At 36.0% G+C, this 14,597-nt stretch overlaps 6 protein-coding genes across 8 annotated transcripts; 3 read left to right on the top strand and 3 right to left on the bottom strand.

Moving 5' to 3' along the window:
- The first annotated feature begins 293 nt into the window (after window positions 1–293).
- On the top strand, window positions 294–3,046 carry LOC126752250 (probable ATP-dependent RNA helicase DDX23). Its single transcript, XM_050462925.1, has 2 exons — window positions 294–2,171; window positions 2,244–3,046. The coding sequence occupies exons 1-2, from the start codon at window positions 400–402 to the stop codon at window positions 2,905–2,907; spliced, it is 2,436 nt and encodes an 811-aa protein (XP_050318882.1). The 5' UTR covers window positions 294–399; the 3' UTR covers window positions 2,908–3,046.
- On the bottom strand, window positions 3,006–6,208 carry LOC126752252 (cysteine-rich protein 2-binding protein). Its single transcript, XM_050462926.1, has 10 exons — window positions 5,704–6,208; window positions 5,486–5,637; window positions 5,267–5,423; window positions 4,806–5,204; window positions 4,313–4,747; window positions 4,004–4,250; window positions 3,764–3,916; window positions 3,571–3,706; window positions 3,327–3,508; window positions 3,006–3,260 (listed from the first exon to the last, which is right to left on the bottom strand). The coding sequence occupies exons 1-10, from the start codon at window positions 6,084–6,086 to the stop codon at window positions 3,084–3,086; spliced, it is 2,421 nt and encodes an 806-aa protein (XP_050318883.1). The 5' UTR covers window positions 6,087–6,208; the 3' UTR covers window positions 3,006–3,083.
- A 159-nt stretch (window positions 6,209–6,367) lies between these two features.
- Window positions 6,368–7,134, top strand: LOC126752422 (cytidine deaminase-like). Its single transcript, XM_050463200.1, has 2 exons — window positions 6,368–6,579; window positions 6,646–7,134. The coding sequence occupies exons 1-2, from the start codon at window positions 6,516–6,518 to the stop codon at window positions 7,056–7,058; spliced, it is 477 nt and encodes a 158-aa protein (XP_050319157.1). The 5' UTR covers window positions 6,368–6,515; the 3' UTR covers window positions 7,059–7,134.
- A 643-nt stretch (window positions 7,135–7,777) lies between these two features.
- On the top strand, window positions 7,778–9,699 carry LOC126754144 (cytidine deaminase-like). The gene is made up of 2 exons (XM_050466073.1): window positions 7,778–8,012; window positions 8,152–9,699. The coding sequence occupies exons 1-2, from the start codon at window positions 7,940–7,942 to the stop codon at window positions 8,574–8,576; spliced, it is 498 nt and encodes a 165-aa protein (XP_050322030.1). The 5' UTR covers window positions 7,778–7,939; the 3' UTR covers window positions 8,577–9,699.
- Window positions 9,682–10,985, bottom strand: LOC126754143 (uncharacterized). Its single transcript, XM_050466072.1, has 3 exons — window positions 10,925–10,985; window positions 10,478–10,703; window positions 9,682–10,419 (listed from the first exon to the last, which is right to left on the bottom strand). Exons 2-3 carry the CDS (start codon window positions 10,688–10,690, stop codon window positions 9,766–9,768), a joined length of 867 nt encoding a protein of 288 aa, XP_050322029.1. The 5' UTR covers window positions 10,691–10,703; window positions 10,925–10,985; the 3' UTR covers window positions 9,682–9,765.
- Window positions 10,986–11,280: 295 nt separating this feature from the next.
- Window positions 11,281–14,459, bottom strand: LOC126754142 (sorting nexin-6). 3 transcript variants are annotated; one of them, XM_050466068.1, is made up of 8 exons: window positions 14,296–14,459; window positions 13,173–13,583; window positions 12,996–13,117; window positions 12,496–12,940; window positions 12,235–12,417; window positions 11,927–11,944; window positions 11,542–11,651; window positions 11,281–11,480 (listed from the first exon to the last, which is right to left on the bottom strand). In XM_050466068.1, exons 1-8 carry the CDS (start codon window positions 14,440–14,442, stop codon window positions 11,387–11,389), a joined length of 1,530 nt encoding a protein of 509 aa, XP_050322025.1. In that variant the 5' UTR covers window positions 14,443–14,459; the 3' UTR covers window positions 11,281–11,386. The 3 variants fall into 3 exon arrangements, with proteins under 3 accessions (XP_050322025.1, XP_050322028.1, XP_050322027.1); XM_050466071.1 differs by lacking the exon at window positions 14,296–14,459 and adding an exon at window positions 13,837–13,988; XM_050466070.1 differs by lacking the exon at window positions 11,927–11,944 and having other exon boundaries at window positions 14,296–14,458.
- Between the last annotated feature and the right edge of the window lie 138 nt (window positions 14,460–14,597).

Here is a 14,597-nt window from a genome sequence, read left to right as displayed (position 1 = left end):
ACAATTTGTACAGATGAAGCTAAATAAAAATTCGTACATAGACTTAGTAAAAGTACGCATTTCTAAAATTTTTTAATTTCTTTATGAATGCCTCCCTTTATAGAAAGATATTGTATAATATTGTATAAACTGAGAAGAGTAAAAGTTTTGTAAAAATTTTAACGCAATGTGGGAAAGTTTTGGACTTGTCAATGATTTTTGAAATATACATTTGGAAACCACCAAGGGTGTCAAAATATTTCGCTTTTGTGCTATTGTGATTTGCAGTGTGAAAAGAAGATGAATTGAAATGTCATAGATTTGTCAACGGAACAGCAGTGTAGTTTATAAACGTTTTTCATTCATTTTCTTATTATCAATTCCGTGTTTTCATAGAAAGTTAAATTTGGGCAGGAAAGTATGGTCAATGATAAAAGACGCCGCTCACATTCAAGGGAACGCCGGGATAGAGACCGAGAGAGAGAACGGGAGCGTGACCGTGATAGGGATTATGAACGGGAGCGTGACCGAGATCGTGGCCGCGACCGGGAACGGGAACGAGAAAAGGAACGCAGACCCCGCTCTAGGTCTCGAGGAAGAGATCGAGATAAGGTCCCAGACAAACGTCGTTTAGAAGAAAAAGTGAAAGATGAAAAAGAAGAGAAAAAACCGAACATCAAAGAAGATTTGGAACTGGAAGATGTCAAATTGCAAGACGACAAGAACAAATCGACTAAGAAGGAACCGCTGTCACTAGAAGAGCTACTTGAAAAGAAGAAAAAGGAAGAGGAAACAAGGAGCAAGCCTGTGTTCCTGACTAAAGAACAAAGAGCTGCCGAAGCCTTGAAACGACGTCAGGAGGAAGTAGCTGCTATGCGAATTGCTCAAAGTGCTGCAACTGCTGCTGCAATTGCTGGAACCGATACAGCCAATAATGGGATTTCACACACACAACTTAAAAATGAAAGAATGGATCGGAAGGACCGTGAACGAGATTATGATCGTCGTGACCGAGAAAAAGGAAGAGATAGGGACAGGGATCGAGATAGGGAACGAGAGAGAGACAGAGACAAGGATAGGGATAGAGATAGTAAACGCGCCGAAGACCTTTCACACAAGGATAAAGAAAAGGAGTTGGAAGCGATACGTGAACGCTATTTAGGTATTATAAAGAAAAAGCGACGTGTACGAAGACTTAATGATCGCAAATTTGTGTTCGATTGGGATGCTGGAGAAGACACTTCTATTGATTATAACAACTTATATAAAGAACGACATCACGTACAATTTTTCGGTCGTGGTAATGTTGCTGGAATCGATATCAAAGAACAAAAGCGTACACAGAGTAAGTTTTATGGAGATCTATTAGAAAAACGACGTACAGAAGCCGAGAAGGAGCAAGAGAAGGTGCGTCTAAAGAAGGTAAAACGTAAAGAAGACAAGCAAAAATGGGATGATCGGCATTGGTCTGAAAAAGCTCATGAAGAGATGACCGAACGCGATTGGCGTATATTCAGAGAAGATTACAATATTACTATTAAAGGTGGTAAGATTCCGAATCCAATACGCAGTTGGGCGGAATCAGGTTTTCCAAAAGAAATAATAGAAATTATTGATAAAGTGGGATATAAAGAACCTACACCTATTCAACGCCAAGCAATACCAATTGGTTTGCAAAATCGCGACATCATTGGTGTTGCAGAAACTGGTTCTGGTAAAACTCTAGCATTTCTTATACCTCTGCTATCATGGATTCAATCACTACCAAAAATAGAACGACTTGAAGATGCAGACCAAGGACCATACGCTATCATAATGGCACCAACACGCGAATTGGCACAACAAATAGAAGAAGAAACAATCAAATTTGGTCAACCACTGGGTATTCGAACGGTGGTTGTGGTAGGTGGTTTATCACGTGAAGAGCAGGGCTTTCGCCTCCGTTTGGGTTGTGAAATTGTTATTGCAACACCTGGTCGATTAATCGATGTTTTGGAAAACCGATACCTAGTTTTGAGCCAATGTACATATATAGTATTGGATGAAGCAGATCGTATGATTGATATGGGTTTCGAACCCGATGTACAAAAGATTCTTGAATACATGCCGGTCACAAACTTAAAACCCGACAGTGAGGAAGCTGAAGATGCGAGTAAATTGATGGAAAACTTCTACTCTAAAAAGAAATATAGGTTAGTGTTTCTCATTATTTAATGTTATACTTAAATGTTATTGAAGTCACTTTTTTGTTTAATTCTTTTTAGACAAACTGTTATGTTTACAGCTACTATGCCCCCAGCTGTGGAACGTTTGGCAAGATCATATTTGCGGCGACCAGCGACTGTGTACATTGGTTCAGTAGGCAAGCCAACCGAACGTACCGAACAAATCGTATTCATGATGGGAGAACACGATAAGCGTAAGAAATTGATGGAAATACTTTCCAAGGGAATCGAACCGCCAGTCATCATTTTCGTCAATCAAAAGAAGGGCGCCGATGTTTTGGCCAAAGGTTTGGAGAAATTGGGCTACAATTCCTGTACGCTTCACGGCGGAAAAGGACAAGAGCAACGTGAATATGCACTTGCAGCACTTAAGTCTGGTGCCAAAGATATGCTCGTCGCAACAGATGTCGCTGGTCGTGGTATTGATATCAAAGATGTTTCTCTAGTCATCAATTATGATATGGCGAAAACAATTGAAGATTACACACATCGTATTGGTCGTACAGGACGTGCGGGCAAGAATGGTGTAGCGATATCATTTGTTACCAAAGATGACAGCGCTCTATTCTATGACCTTAAACAATGTGTAATGGCTAGCCCGGTGTCGATTTGTCCACCAGAGCTCATGAATCATCCAGATGCACAGCATAAGCCGGGCACAGTGGTCACTAAGAAGAGACGAGAGGAGAAAATATTTGCTTAAGTTAATACAACACCTGTAAGCTGTAGTAAATTCTAAACATTTTGTCATCCGGTTTTAAATAACTTAAGGTTCGTTTAACTATGTTTAATACAAGACAATTTAACTCACCGTTTACAAAAATATAATATTTTTTTTATTTTATTTGTATAAGTTATGATTCAAATACAGTAGCAATGCTATGACCTCAAAAGTCTTAGAAAGAAAGCAGTTCGACTCTGCTTAGAATTGATGGGTAAATATTTCTCATAAAAATCGAGTATTACTTCCTCTATTTTAAAGCCGAATTTTTGGTATAGCACAACGGCGGGATTAGAGGCGGATACATGCAGCGTTATGTCCTTTGACATACAAGTCTAAAGAAAATAAAAAAATATAGTGTTTGTTTCAAGACCCAGATGAAATTTCAAGAAATTGGTTACCTGTATAAGATGATACAGCATAAAAGTACCTATGCCGCAACGTTGCCAATTGGGTCGAACGGCCATAAAGGAAATGTATGCCTCGTTGAAACCGACATCAGGTACAAGAAAACCACAACCGACCACCAACTTTTTGTAGAGCGCTACCACACTGTAATCCGGATAGCTTAGGCATTCAGACACTATGAAATCATAAAACAATTACGTGTTAGATGTGTGAGAATTAAATTCACTTTTGTCTTACTGTCGATCCCAGGCCAAAAGGTTGTTTGCAGTAAAGCGTTGACTGCAGCAATGTGATTAGGACGCACATAACAAAAATCAATTGTTGAGCGAAACGGATACTGTTTATTAACAGTAAATTGGAGCTCGCACATTAGCTGAAAAGTAGAAATTTCATCTAAGAATATCCCAAACTTAATATGATAAAAGTATACCTTCAACCAAGGCGGAGCTATTTCCTTATCTCTGTAGATGAACGGATGTAAAATTCGGTGGGAATAAGGCGATTCAAACATTTCGTAGTCAAAAGATCCCGCGATTCGTGCGTAGAACGATTTGCGTATGTTGTCCGAAGAAAGCGATATAAGCTGCAAGAGTTTTGAGGAAGCGAGCCTTAATCTTTTCTAACATTTCTAACATCTCTTATATCCATTACTTATCAATCTTCAATATACCTGATATCTATCAATGATTTGTGCTTTGGCTTCGTTTGCTAGTAAATCACTGTTCTTGCCATTTATTTGATCGTCTAAGTTGAAAAGTGACTTGCCATGTTCACGTTTCCATTCACGCACACAAAGTTTTCTGTAGAAACGTCGTACATAGGCGGGAATATCAATTTTGCATTTTTCTTCCATATCGAATATTTTACGAAGCTTCAATAAAAGTTCGGTCTCTTCGTATTCACTCATCATTATTAAACTGTAATGGTCATTATAACATTTTAATAAAATGAAATTTTTATTTTTTGTTAAACTATGTACCTTTCATTTTCCTGAAATGGCTTCTTTTCAATGGTTTGGCTGTCTATATGATCCTCAGATACCTCATCTTCTTCTATCAACCATGGCCAGTTTCGCCGTGGTATTTTTGTGAAAAGACTAGGTTTGCAAACACTCATAACGGTCGTAGTTTCCTCAGCCTCATTATCCGACTCAGGATTCTCAACTGTTCGCTTAGCTTTGCCTGTGGCATCTTCGCTTTCTGATTGTTCTGCCTCAGATTTTATCTCTTTTTTGATTGTGTGATCTAACTGAGATAGCAAAGGTTGTTCACCTACTGAGCTGCTAAGCTCTTTTCTTGGAGACTGGTTGAGCTGTTGAAAATTGGTTACTTGTACTATGCGCGGTTGGTATTCATCATCGTCATCTGGATCATTACTGTACTCAGATGGCGTTTGCATAGAATCTTCTTGACACCTGCAAAGATATTAATATACTGTAGATAATGGAATTTTATAATAATTTACAAAATTACAATTGTTCGGAGGCTTCTAATGTGGACAATTTTTGTTCATGGTGATCGTCTGAATTGTAGAAGCTTTTGAATTTATCAGCTATAGGCTCCTTCGTATTTGCATTAGTGACATCAGGACTAATTTTGCTTTTCGCTTCCAATGGATTGAAAATATTTGCGTTATCATTGTGAGTTTCAAGTAGTGGAAGAAAATCAGTTTTTTCATCTCCACCACCGAGAGTGTCTGTGGAAATATTCGGCAATGAATTGAATAAATCGTAGTTAGCTAAATTTTCTGCCAAAAAGTCCATTAAACTTGACTGAACGGTGTTAAGTGGTTGTTGTTGTTGTAAGTTTTTAATATCATCATCAACTATATTAAGCTGCTTCGCTATTTTAGGTGTGCGGCCCATATATGGTCTGAAAAGGAATATTAATAATTATTTAAAAAAAATTTAGATATTTAAATTTTAAAATAATACATAGTACGGCTGCATCCATCAGCTATGGGTATCAAGTCATCATCGGAATCATTACGGCGTCTGCGCTTGCTTTCCTGTTGGTCATCAGCGCTATCAATATCCTCATGGATTTTTTTGTCATTCCGCATTTGTGAACGCTTCTGACTAAATTCTTCATCTGCAACATCGTATAAACATGATTAATTCTGTAGGTAATCTTGTTTTCTTCTGTGTACTTACATTTTTTGTGAATAGCTTTTGGAGTTAAATTAGACTGAGCAAGACGCCACCAACCTGATTTCTGGATAGTTTCTTGGCCGGATAAAAAAAACTCGGGGCTGTAATGTGATAAGTTACCGGAGATGGAACCGAACCAATTCTTGCGTCGTCGTCTACATGCGAGCCATTTAATCATATATTTAATATTAATTATAATAGAGGATGAAATGGTTACTTACGTTCCTGGTTCCATTAAAAAGTCCCAATTCTTATTGATAAAACTCACGATATGCGAGCGCCAATGGAAGAAGCCATGATGGCTAAGGCCTTTCGATTTCACAGATAAATTGTATAGTGTCAAAACCACAATCATGAACCAGGACAAACGCTGACGCACGAAATTTTCGCGTGGAGCTGCGGTTTTAGCCGACATTGAGGTAGAAGGCGCATCATTTTGCAAATTCATGCACGCCGCACAGGTGAAATCGAAGAAAACATCACCTAATAAATCACCAGGCCGACACGTGCGTAAGCACTTTGCATGTACCACAGAATCACATTCTACGCACTCAAGACAATCTTCGTCCTCAGCAAGAGTTCGATTACAATAAGCACAATTCATTAACGATAACAAAAATTGCAAAAAGAATTTGTAACTTTATTTAAACGAATATTCACTATTTTGTTTAGAAGATCAGAAAGGGAATAAACGAATAAAACATCGCGGAGCACGTTGAAAGCAAAGAAAACAAAAACACTTGCAGGGTTGCCGAGTGTATAATGTTTAGGAATAAAAACATGGAAACAATGAAATTATCAACAATATTTAGTACTTTGCATCTTAAGTAAACTTATCACACATTTTTGTAAACAATCGTTGAAAAACAGATCAATATTTTTTTAATTTTTTTAAACAGTCTATCAAAGTTCGACACTATTGTTTCAATATATTTTTTGTGAATGTTTGTAGCAATCTAAAATATACGTGAATTCAACAAAGAGATTTCGGATATATTATTTACATATATACATATGTGTTATTGTTTAAATAATGCCACGCGTCATAGTATATAATACCAATGCAGATAAGCAAGTACGTGACTTCAAGGAATTAGGTACATATGTACATACGTTCAACTACAAATTCCAAGTGACTAATTTTTTTGTACTTGGTTTTCCAGCTCCGGACGCTCAAGAACTAATAAGAGCAGCTATAGAGGCGCGGCGAATGGCTTATTGCCCGTACAGCAAATTTCAAGTGGGCGCAGCTATACAAACGGGAGATGGATCAATTTATACAGGTTGCAACATAGAAAACGGTGCATATCCGGCGGGAATATGCGCCGAACGTACTGCTGCTTGCAAGGCGGTTAGCGATGGGAAGCGCGATTTCGTTGCCTGCGCAGTGGTGGCACAGCAAGAGAGCGGATTTACCACTCCATGTGGAGTTTGCCGGCAATTCCTAGCTGAATTTGCTATGCAAAGAGATTTCCCTCTATATTGTGCCAAACCAGCTTGTCCACCGCTACATGTTCTAGTCACAAGTATTCGGGATCTGTTGCCTCGCAGCTTTTCTTTTCTGGGAAATAAATAAATTGATATAGTAATAATTGTAAACAACAATCAACAACATTGTTAAAAATCTACCTTTGGATGAACTATTATAATGCATTTACCATATTTTTTAATATATCAATGAATTTATTAAATTTAAAAAACTTTTTTTATATGTATTTTAATGGCATCAGCTTTCATTTCTTATTTAAATAATTTATTTGCTCTTATGATTGAATCCGAATTGGGATACTATGGAACGGAAACGTAGTAGATCTGCCTTTAAACCGGAAATTCGAACTGCGAATTCAATTTCCATGCATTGAATTTAATGTAAACAAAGCTAAATTATGGACTGGACATACCTACATACATACATATATAGTATGTACGAATAGTGCGGTTTTATGAATCGAAATGCTAAGATATAAGCGTATTTAGATTTTTAAAAGCTAAAGAAAACTTTACAATGAAATTACTCATCATTCTTGCCACACAGCATGTACTAACTTTTTGTATAAGAACACACACCTACATCTACCAATGCATAGTTGGCTGTTATCTTGATTTTCCACCGCTTTTGGTGGTGGCTCAATTGCACTCTCCGAACTTTCTCAGCAAATACACGGCACTATTGTATTTAATGTCTACCGTTTATCTGTATTTGTTTATAGAGAAAGCATTGATAAGGAGAGAAGAACGCTTGAAGAAGAAAGAAACTACAAATAGCTTTTTATACTAATTAGTTTTTTGGCCAGAAAGGTGACTGCGAAACAAAATACAAATCATTCAGTTGGTGATCATACTTTGAGGAGAATATACGCAACGCACACCAGCCTCGTTGATTTTCAAAGTTCGTGCGAAATTGTGCTCTTGAAATTTTAAAATAGATATTGAATAATATATCAACTTTTCCATAAAATGGACATATACCAGGTGACGGGTTTGAAGAAACCAGAATTTGTTGAGCACATCGAAAAATACGGTGATTTGGGTGAGTGAATGCCTTTCAACCGCCTAACTGTTGTTAATTGAATGCTTGCAGTTAAACATTTGGCTTTAGAACATTTTGTTATTTATGTACGTATATTTATATATGTATGTAAAGTAAGTCCATATGTGTTAATTTGCAGATGAACCTACTAAAGAACTGATACAAGCAGCGATTGCAGTCCAGAAGCACGCCTATGTACAATACAGTAACTTCTACGTTGGTGCTGCTTTCCGCACGAAAGACAATCGCATCTTTGCAGGTTGTAATATTGAAAACGCCAGTTTCACGCCCACATCGTGTGCTGAACGCACCGCCATCAGCAAAGCCGTTTCTGAGGGATACCTCGAGTTTGTTGCAGGTGCAGTGGTCGCTTATCAAGAGGACGCCTTCACAACGCCGTGTGGCGTGTGTCGACAATTTATAATGGAGTTTGCGCCTAACGATATACCACTATTCATTACAAAATCGCAAGTCAATGTTGCGAAGTCTGACGAAGATCTGGTGCTGTCGACATCCATCTATAATCTGCTGCCTCATGGATTTCGCACGTATAAAAAGAATTGATTAATTACATAATGGAAAGGCAAATATTTTAATCAATAGTTACTCTTTAATCATATCAAACTATGGACCTCACTTATACCGTTATTGCTGGCAATAATAATGGTTTAATGTATACATATGTACATATGTATGTATGTATGTATATTTATTAGAAACTGGCAATAGCAAATAGTTTAGATGAAGTGTGATTTTGTACTAATCATAAATACACATAAATGTTTAATTTTATTTAAAATTGTGTGCATATTATATGTATATACAGATGTATATTGTGCCCAATATTAATTTTGACTCGTTTGTATTTTTTTTATAGAAATAGTAGCAATATTTTCAGCTATCAAGAAAGCGGGTTAAAGAGCAAAATTCTGAAAAACCATGACTTTCACTCACTTGAATGCAATTCGTTTTATCTCTGATGAAAGGCGATAAGCCTTGCAAATTTAATAACTTGAAAACCTTGAACCCCAACGGGTTTTAGTGGTTTTAAATTTCGTAATCTTTATCTAAACTTCGAAAATAAGATTGGTGCCAAATTAAACAACTTTTTGTACAATTAAAATTTTTTGCACAGTAGTGCATTATGCTTGCCTACATGAATATCTATTATATTGAGCAGGCTCTAAAATTTTCTTCAAACGATTTGGAGCATAAAATTATGCTAAAAACTATTATACGAAAAGACTTTTTCGCCTACCCAATATTTGTTCATAACAGAAAAATATCGAAATCATTATTTTACAATACTATTAAAAGAAATGATACTAAAAAACTATTTTCAGTTCAATTGAACATTCATAGGTTCATGTTATCGCCGGTTACCTGTAAATTATAAACAATGTTATCATTCAGAGTCATTAATTTACATACTTCAATGTGAAATAACTTGGATATCACAGCTATTGTGGTTTTTATGATTAACATACAAACAAGAAGCACGGATCTTAATAACATATTTTTACTAGCTTAAATTTGTAAACATAAAACTTCAACTTAGCATATTCAGATTATTATATAATTGCATGGACGTACGGCAAACATGCGAGTGCAAAAGCTCTTTTATAAGCAGCAATAAAATACTAAAAGTAACAACAAATAAACAATAAATTTGTATATAAGTGTATAACCATACGATTTATTCTGAAAATAACGGTACTTTAATATAAGCATTTGAATAAGAGTTAGATATTTTTTAGACATATTTCAGTGTTCGCTCGCCGGAACCGTACACCTTGTATTCGGTTTCCTTCGATAACGGTGTTACTGGCTCGTATACCAAACGATTGTGTATGTGTGCAGTTTCAAAGTCGATTGTGCGTTTAATTGGCTCAATGTAATTGGCACGCACCTCCGTTGTCATGCCAGAGTTGGGCACATGTTGTACCAAGCTGGGGAACTCACAATGGCGTTTTGGGCATTCCCTTGCAGCTTTGTCATCGCATTGAGTGTCATCGCGTCCGGGGAAAACACGCTTGATTTGCGTATTATATTTAGGCCAATTCCAAAATGTTATATTGTCATGTCGCGCCACGCTACCCATCAACTCAGCGGGCGTGTAATGGACAAATGAGAGGCGTGACGTGGTTGCTGCGGGATCGAGTAATTTTGAAAAACTCGGTTTAGCACGATTAATGACGACTTTAGAAGCCGCCACAGGGGAGGGTAAAGCTATAGGCGTAGGTGGTACAGGTGCTGCTTTAGGATTCCAAAGAAAATCTTGGTGCATGGTGCTGCAGGCTGGTCGCATTGGACGACTGATGAAACGTAGACGTCGATCTTCGTAATTTTTCATTAGTTGCACTTTTGGACCAAGCGAGGGATTAATCACTTTATTTGGGTCATCATACTGTAAACCAAAACATAGTAAAATACACACTATTTGCAGAATTACAATATTTACTTACTTTCCATGTATAATTGGCTTTGTAGTCGCTGGTGCGCAGTTTCTCCAAGGTTGGGTCTATGCTATACGGTTTTGGTTCTTTGAATTTGGCATGCATATGGTTCCCCATCATCGTGTCTGTCATATAGACATGACTCCGATATGTGGAGGTACGCATATCGTCCTTACACTCATCACTTGGCTTTTTGTAATCGATGAATCCAAAGTCATTCATTTTCAAAAGTCAACTATGCTTACAATAAAAATGCAATACAGAATATTTTTACAATAAAATTAGAAAAAATAAACGAATTTTGCTTGTTTCTGACGTATAACGGGAATCAAATAATTCAATAGATATGAAATGTTGTTGTTATGGTTGCCAGGGTTCATTGTGCCTAATATTTAAGTGTGTATGTATGTACACATTGCCAATTAAATATGTGTGTATGAAAAGAGGTCAACCAACCTTTTTTTTGTGATTTGATGTTTCCAGGAACATTGATTAGATATCTACGATGTGATTTAATATTCTTACTACTAATAACAACTTGCCGACTTTTTTTGCTTTTGGAGGACTAATTTAAAAGCGTTTTAATTCACAATATACTGTAAATACTTTTATTTGAAATTAAGAAAAATCAAGCACTTTGGAATGATATTCGAATGCAGAACAGTATCAAATAATTTTAGAAAATCGTAATTTATCGTTATTTCGTCATACAAAAATCAATACGTAAATTTGGTTTAGAACAATAATACAATTTGAGAAATACTTCAGCTGTATACATAATATATTACATATCGTATATAAGCTAATATTCGTAATTATTATGTGGCTTTAATATATTTTGCGTGGCGTATATATGTAAATATGATGTATAAATGTATAAGGATGTTGAGAAGAATATAACAAGTACAAGTCAACAGTTCAGGCAATTTCTTTCAGCGCCAAAAGAGATTGGCGTAAATATTCATATTGAGTGCGTGCGTGCTTGATCTCCAGTTCAGCTAGTTCAACCAACCTGTAATTTAAAATAATTGCAATAACTGTATATACTTATCTTACAATTCAAAATATTGTACCCTTTCTTGAAGGCAGCTACGCGGCGATTGCGAAATCCAACTAATTCTTCCTTTCCACAAGCGGACATCGATTCGAATTTCTCACAGGCCTCTGCTTGGGCTGCTTCAGCCTATTTTCACAAGCAATGAAAGAAATATAAATATTTGTATAATTTTATGAAGCAGATAAAATCGGTTGTTTTGAACTCTTTCAAGCATGCGTAGTGTTAATTAGTTGTATCTGAGTACTGGATAATTTTGTGTGGTCTTTGGTGCGTTTTAGTTTTTCAATAATGGGTGTTATAATTAATAGGGATTGGCAATGCAAAACAAAAATACATTAGAATATAGTATAATGTGTATACAGTTACATATAATATGAGTAAAAAAATAATACACCAAGTACCTCTTGAACATCCAAAGGCTGCATATGAATTCGTTGAAAGCAGTTTGTTTGGTTTTTGTATAGTTTGCATTTAAAAAGTGTGAATAGAAAGTTTTCATTTAAATATTGAACTAGTACAAAAAGTTATAAATAATTAAAACCGTGAATAAATTAAATAAATTGCGCGAATAATACAATGACAAAATACACAATAGTAAACAGTGGAGGAGACTATAAAAATGCAGACTATGTAAAATCAATTAACGTTATAATAGCAAATAGGCGAGTGGAAAGAATTTTATGGAATTAATATTGGCGAGATTTCTTACAGCATGAACGTCCTTATTTTTGGCACGCGCTTTCTCTAAATTACGATTGGCCGCCTCATATGCGGCTAAACAACGTAAACGACGAATTAAGAGTGCTTTTGCTGCATCGCTGTCCCGCTGGTAGTAACGCAATGTATCCCCGAGCTTCAAGTCCTGATCGCTAGAGACTCGTGCTTCCAAGTTCTAAAAATGAGTTTGAAATTATATTTGAAATTTTACATTTGCTAATATTATTCCATTCAATTCAAACATAATTCCTACCTTAATTTTTTCAAAGATTTCGGCTGATTTAGCACAAAAGGTTTCCATGCTTCCTTTTTCTGCGGTTGATAGTTGCATTAACGCGTTTGAGATTTTTTGGTGGCATTCACTGACTTCTTTATGACGTTGCGTCATTTTCTCAGTTCGTACGGCAGCATCACGCAGATGCCCATGATATTCAATGAGAAATTGTAGCTCATTTTCAAAGAAATCATTTACGTCTCGAACTGTTGCACTCATTAATATTTCGTCTGTCGTCTTTCCTAATGACTTAACAAAACCACCGAAAATAGCCATTTTCTTACGCGGCTTTGCACACAGGTCCTGGTCATACTCTAGGAACACTTTTAAATGCTGATCTACACGAAATACCGGATGATTTGCGAGTCGGCGCAAGAAAACTTCATGCATGGCTACTGTTTTCTTGAAGGTGGCCAAGTATTCGCTTAAAAGTAAAAATGTAATCATTAAATAATATTATTCTTGATTTCAGTACTTACGCTTCGAGTTCGGACTTCATTTTCTTAAATTCTTCCTTTGTCATATTGCCTTCGCCCTCTCCAAGCCGCTGTAATTTTTCTCGCGAGGCATCGAAGTCGGGGCGTGGCGGGCATGGTGGTATCTATTTAATTAAAATTATTTATATCGTTTCTGCTCGATAATTATTATAAACTTACAATATAACCGGCATATTCTTCATTTTCTTCGAAACGGTCGTGCAACCAAACAAATTCCTCGTGCTGACGTACCACATTATTGTCTTGCTTCACAAAACCGGGCAAGGTTGTTCGTGTGTGCACGGTAAACTTAACTTTATCCTTTTCACTCAAAGCATCGGAAATTTCCACATGCAAAGTATTTTCCGCGAGCGCAGCAGGTGTGATTGCTGATGAAGACGACTCGGAGGTGACAGTACCACTGCCGTTATTTGTATTAGTTGCTAAAGGATTTCCGCCTTCGGTTTCCCGTTGTGTATTAGGAGAAGAAACTTCCATTATTGTTGGATTGTTGGTTGAAATGCTATTTTCTACGCCGAGTGGCGTACTTTTAGCCAGATTTTCAACTGTTGCTAAGTCATCCGTTCCGTCCTGAAAAATCAGATTTTGAGGACAATTTTGTAAAAATACTTATACCAGTTGTAATTTCAGTCTTATCTGGTCTTATGCTCAACAAAAAATGAACAAAAGATATTGATAAACGGCTGTATAGGCGTATGAAAATAAAAAAGGGAGGATGTCTTTGACTCATGCAAGTGGTCACTGATATCAGAAAATGTTTTTTTTTTATGAAAATACTGGAATCAGATTTACGGCATATAAAATAAATGCACACTTAGCTTACCATCATTGTTCTGAATTTATTTCAATTTTTTTCTATACTAACTTTTCCTAAAACACAACAAATAAATATATTTTATCTGAAAACTTTGAACGTTGCAACTTTCTGTATTCCACTTTCTTCTACCTTCGCCTATAATTATTTGATTACTTCTTAGTTTTTTTAATAAATAAAGTCAAAAGGAATGAGTGAATATTTATTTGTTTGTGTCAGTTTTCCATCAGCTGTGCAATGGCTCAGAGATGTCATTAATATTTTCAACTTTAAAACCGGTTATTTGAAAAGAAGGTATCCAGCAAGTCATAAACCGAAATTTTAGTGCACTGAAGGAATTAGCTGAGAAACTAACCGATACACACCGTAAAGACATATTAATGATTAATTTTATAAAATGTGATTAGATTATTTAATTTTTTATAACAAATATTTTAAGCTTTCTAAAAATAATATGCACAAGCCTACCTGCATATGCACCAACACACTTTTTATATTTACACTTTCAATAGAGCCATTGTTTCTATACACTGAATATCTCTTGAATCGCGTATTTGATATTTTTGATTTGGGTTCTTGGGACTTTTGAAGGATATTGCTATAAAAATTCAACATAATTTCGATGTATTAACAAAAAACCAAAACGAAGATATAACAATGACTACAAAATAATTATGCAAAACAACGTGTTACGACTGAAACCAGCAAAAAAATGCATTAATCCGAAAGTCTTTGAAGCATTTCCAACAAATAACTGTAAATTGAGTAAG

The sequence above is a fragment of the Bactrocera neohumeralis genome, chromosome 3, assembly GCF_024586455.1.
Source record: "Bactrocera neohumeralis isolate Rockhampton chromosome 3, APGP_CSIRO_Bneo_wtdbg2-racon-allhic-juicebox.fasta_v2, whole genome shotgun sequence".
Taxonomy (NCBI): Eukaryota; Metazoa; Arthropoda; class Insecta; order Diptera; family Tephritidae; genus Bactrocera; species Bactrocera neohumeralis.
This window is presented reverse-complemented; position numbering and strand designations above follow the sequence as displayed.

What these genes read in the sequence shown, in the direction of transcription:
- LOC126752250 (XM_050462925.1), top strand. Translation starts at nt 400, where the DNA reads ATGGTCAATGATAAAAGACGCCGCTCACATTCAAGGGAACGCCGGGAT. An exon ending in TACTCTAAAAAGAAATATAG is followed by an intron (nt 2,172 to 2,243) that starts GTTAGTGTTTCT and finishes AATTCTTTTTAG; the next exon opens with ACAAACTGTTATGTTTACAG.
- LOC126752252 (XM_050462926.1), bottom strand. Translation starts at nt 6,086, where the DNA reads ATGAATTGTGCTTATTGTAATCGAACTCTTGCTGAGGACGAAGATTGT. An exon ending in TTTTTAATGGAACCAGGAAC is followed by an intron (nt 5,638 to 5,703) that starts GTAAGTAACCAT and finishes GCTCGCATGTAG; the next exon opens with ACGACGACGCAAGAATTGGT. An exon ending in CCATTTCAGGAAAATGAAAG is followed by an intron (nt 4,251 to 4,312) that starts GTACATAGTTTA and finishes TGACCATTACAG; the next exon opens with TTTAATAATGATGAGTGAAT.
- LOC126752422 (XM_050463200.1), top strand. Translation starts at nt 6,516, where the DNA reads ATGCCACGCGTCATAGTATATAATACCAATGCAGATAAGCAAGTACGT. An exon ending in ACGTGACTTCAAGGAATTAG is followed by an intron (nt 6,580 to 6,645) that starts GTACATATGTAC and finishes TTGGTTTTCCAG; the next exon opens with CTCCGGACGCTCAAGAACTA.
- LOC126754144 (XM_050466073.1), top strand. Translation starts at nt 7,940, where the DNA reads ATGGACATATACCAGGTGACGGGTTTGAAGAAACCAGAATTTGTTGAG. An exon ending in CGAAAAATACGGTGATTTGG is followed by an intron (nt 8,013 to 8,151) that starts GTGAGTGAATGC and finishes GTTAATTTGCAG; the next exon opens with ATGAACCTACTAAAGAACTG.
- LOC126754143 (XM_050466072.1), bottom strand. Translation starts at nt 10,690, where the DNA reads ATGAATGACTTTGGATTCATCGATTACAAAAAGCCAAGTGATGAGTGT. An exon ending in AAGCCAATTATACATGGAAA is followed by an intron (nt 10,420 to 10,477) that starts GTAAGTAAATAT and finishes TTTGGTTTACAG; the next exon opens with TATGATGACCCAAATAAAGT.
- LOC126754142 (XM_050466068.1), bottom strand. Translation starts at nt 14,442, where the DNA reads ATGTTGAATTTTTATAGCAATATCCTTCAAAAGTCCCAAGAACCCAAA. An exon ending in ATGAAGTCCGAACTCGAAGC is followed by an intron (nt 12,941 to 12,995) that starts GTAAGTACTGAA and finishes TTTACTTTTAAG; the next exon opens with CGAATACTTGGCCACCTTCA. An exon ending in GTAGCTGCCTTCAAGAAAGG is followed by an intron (nt 11,481 to 11,541) that starts GTACAATATTTT and finishes TTTAAATTACAG; the next exon opens with GTTGGTTGAACTAGCTGAAC.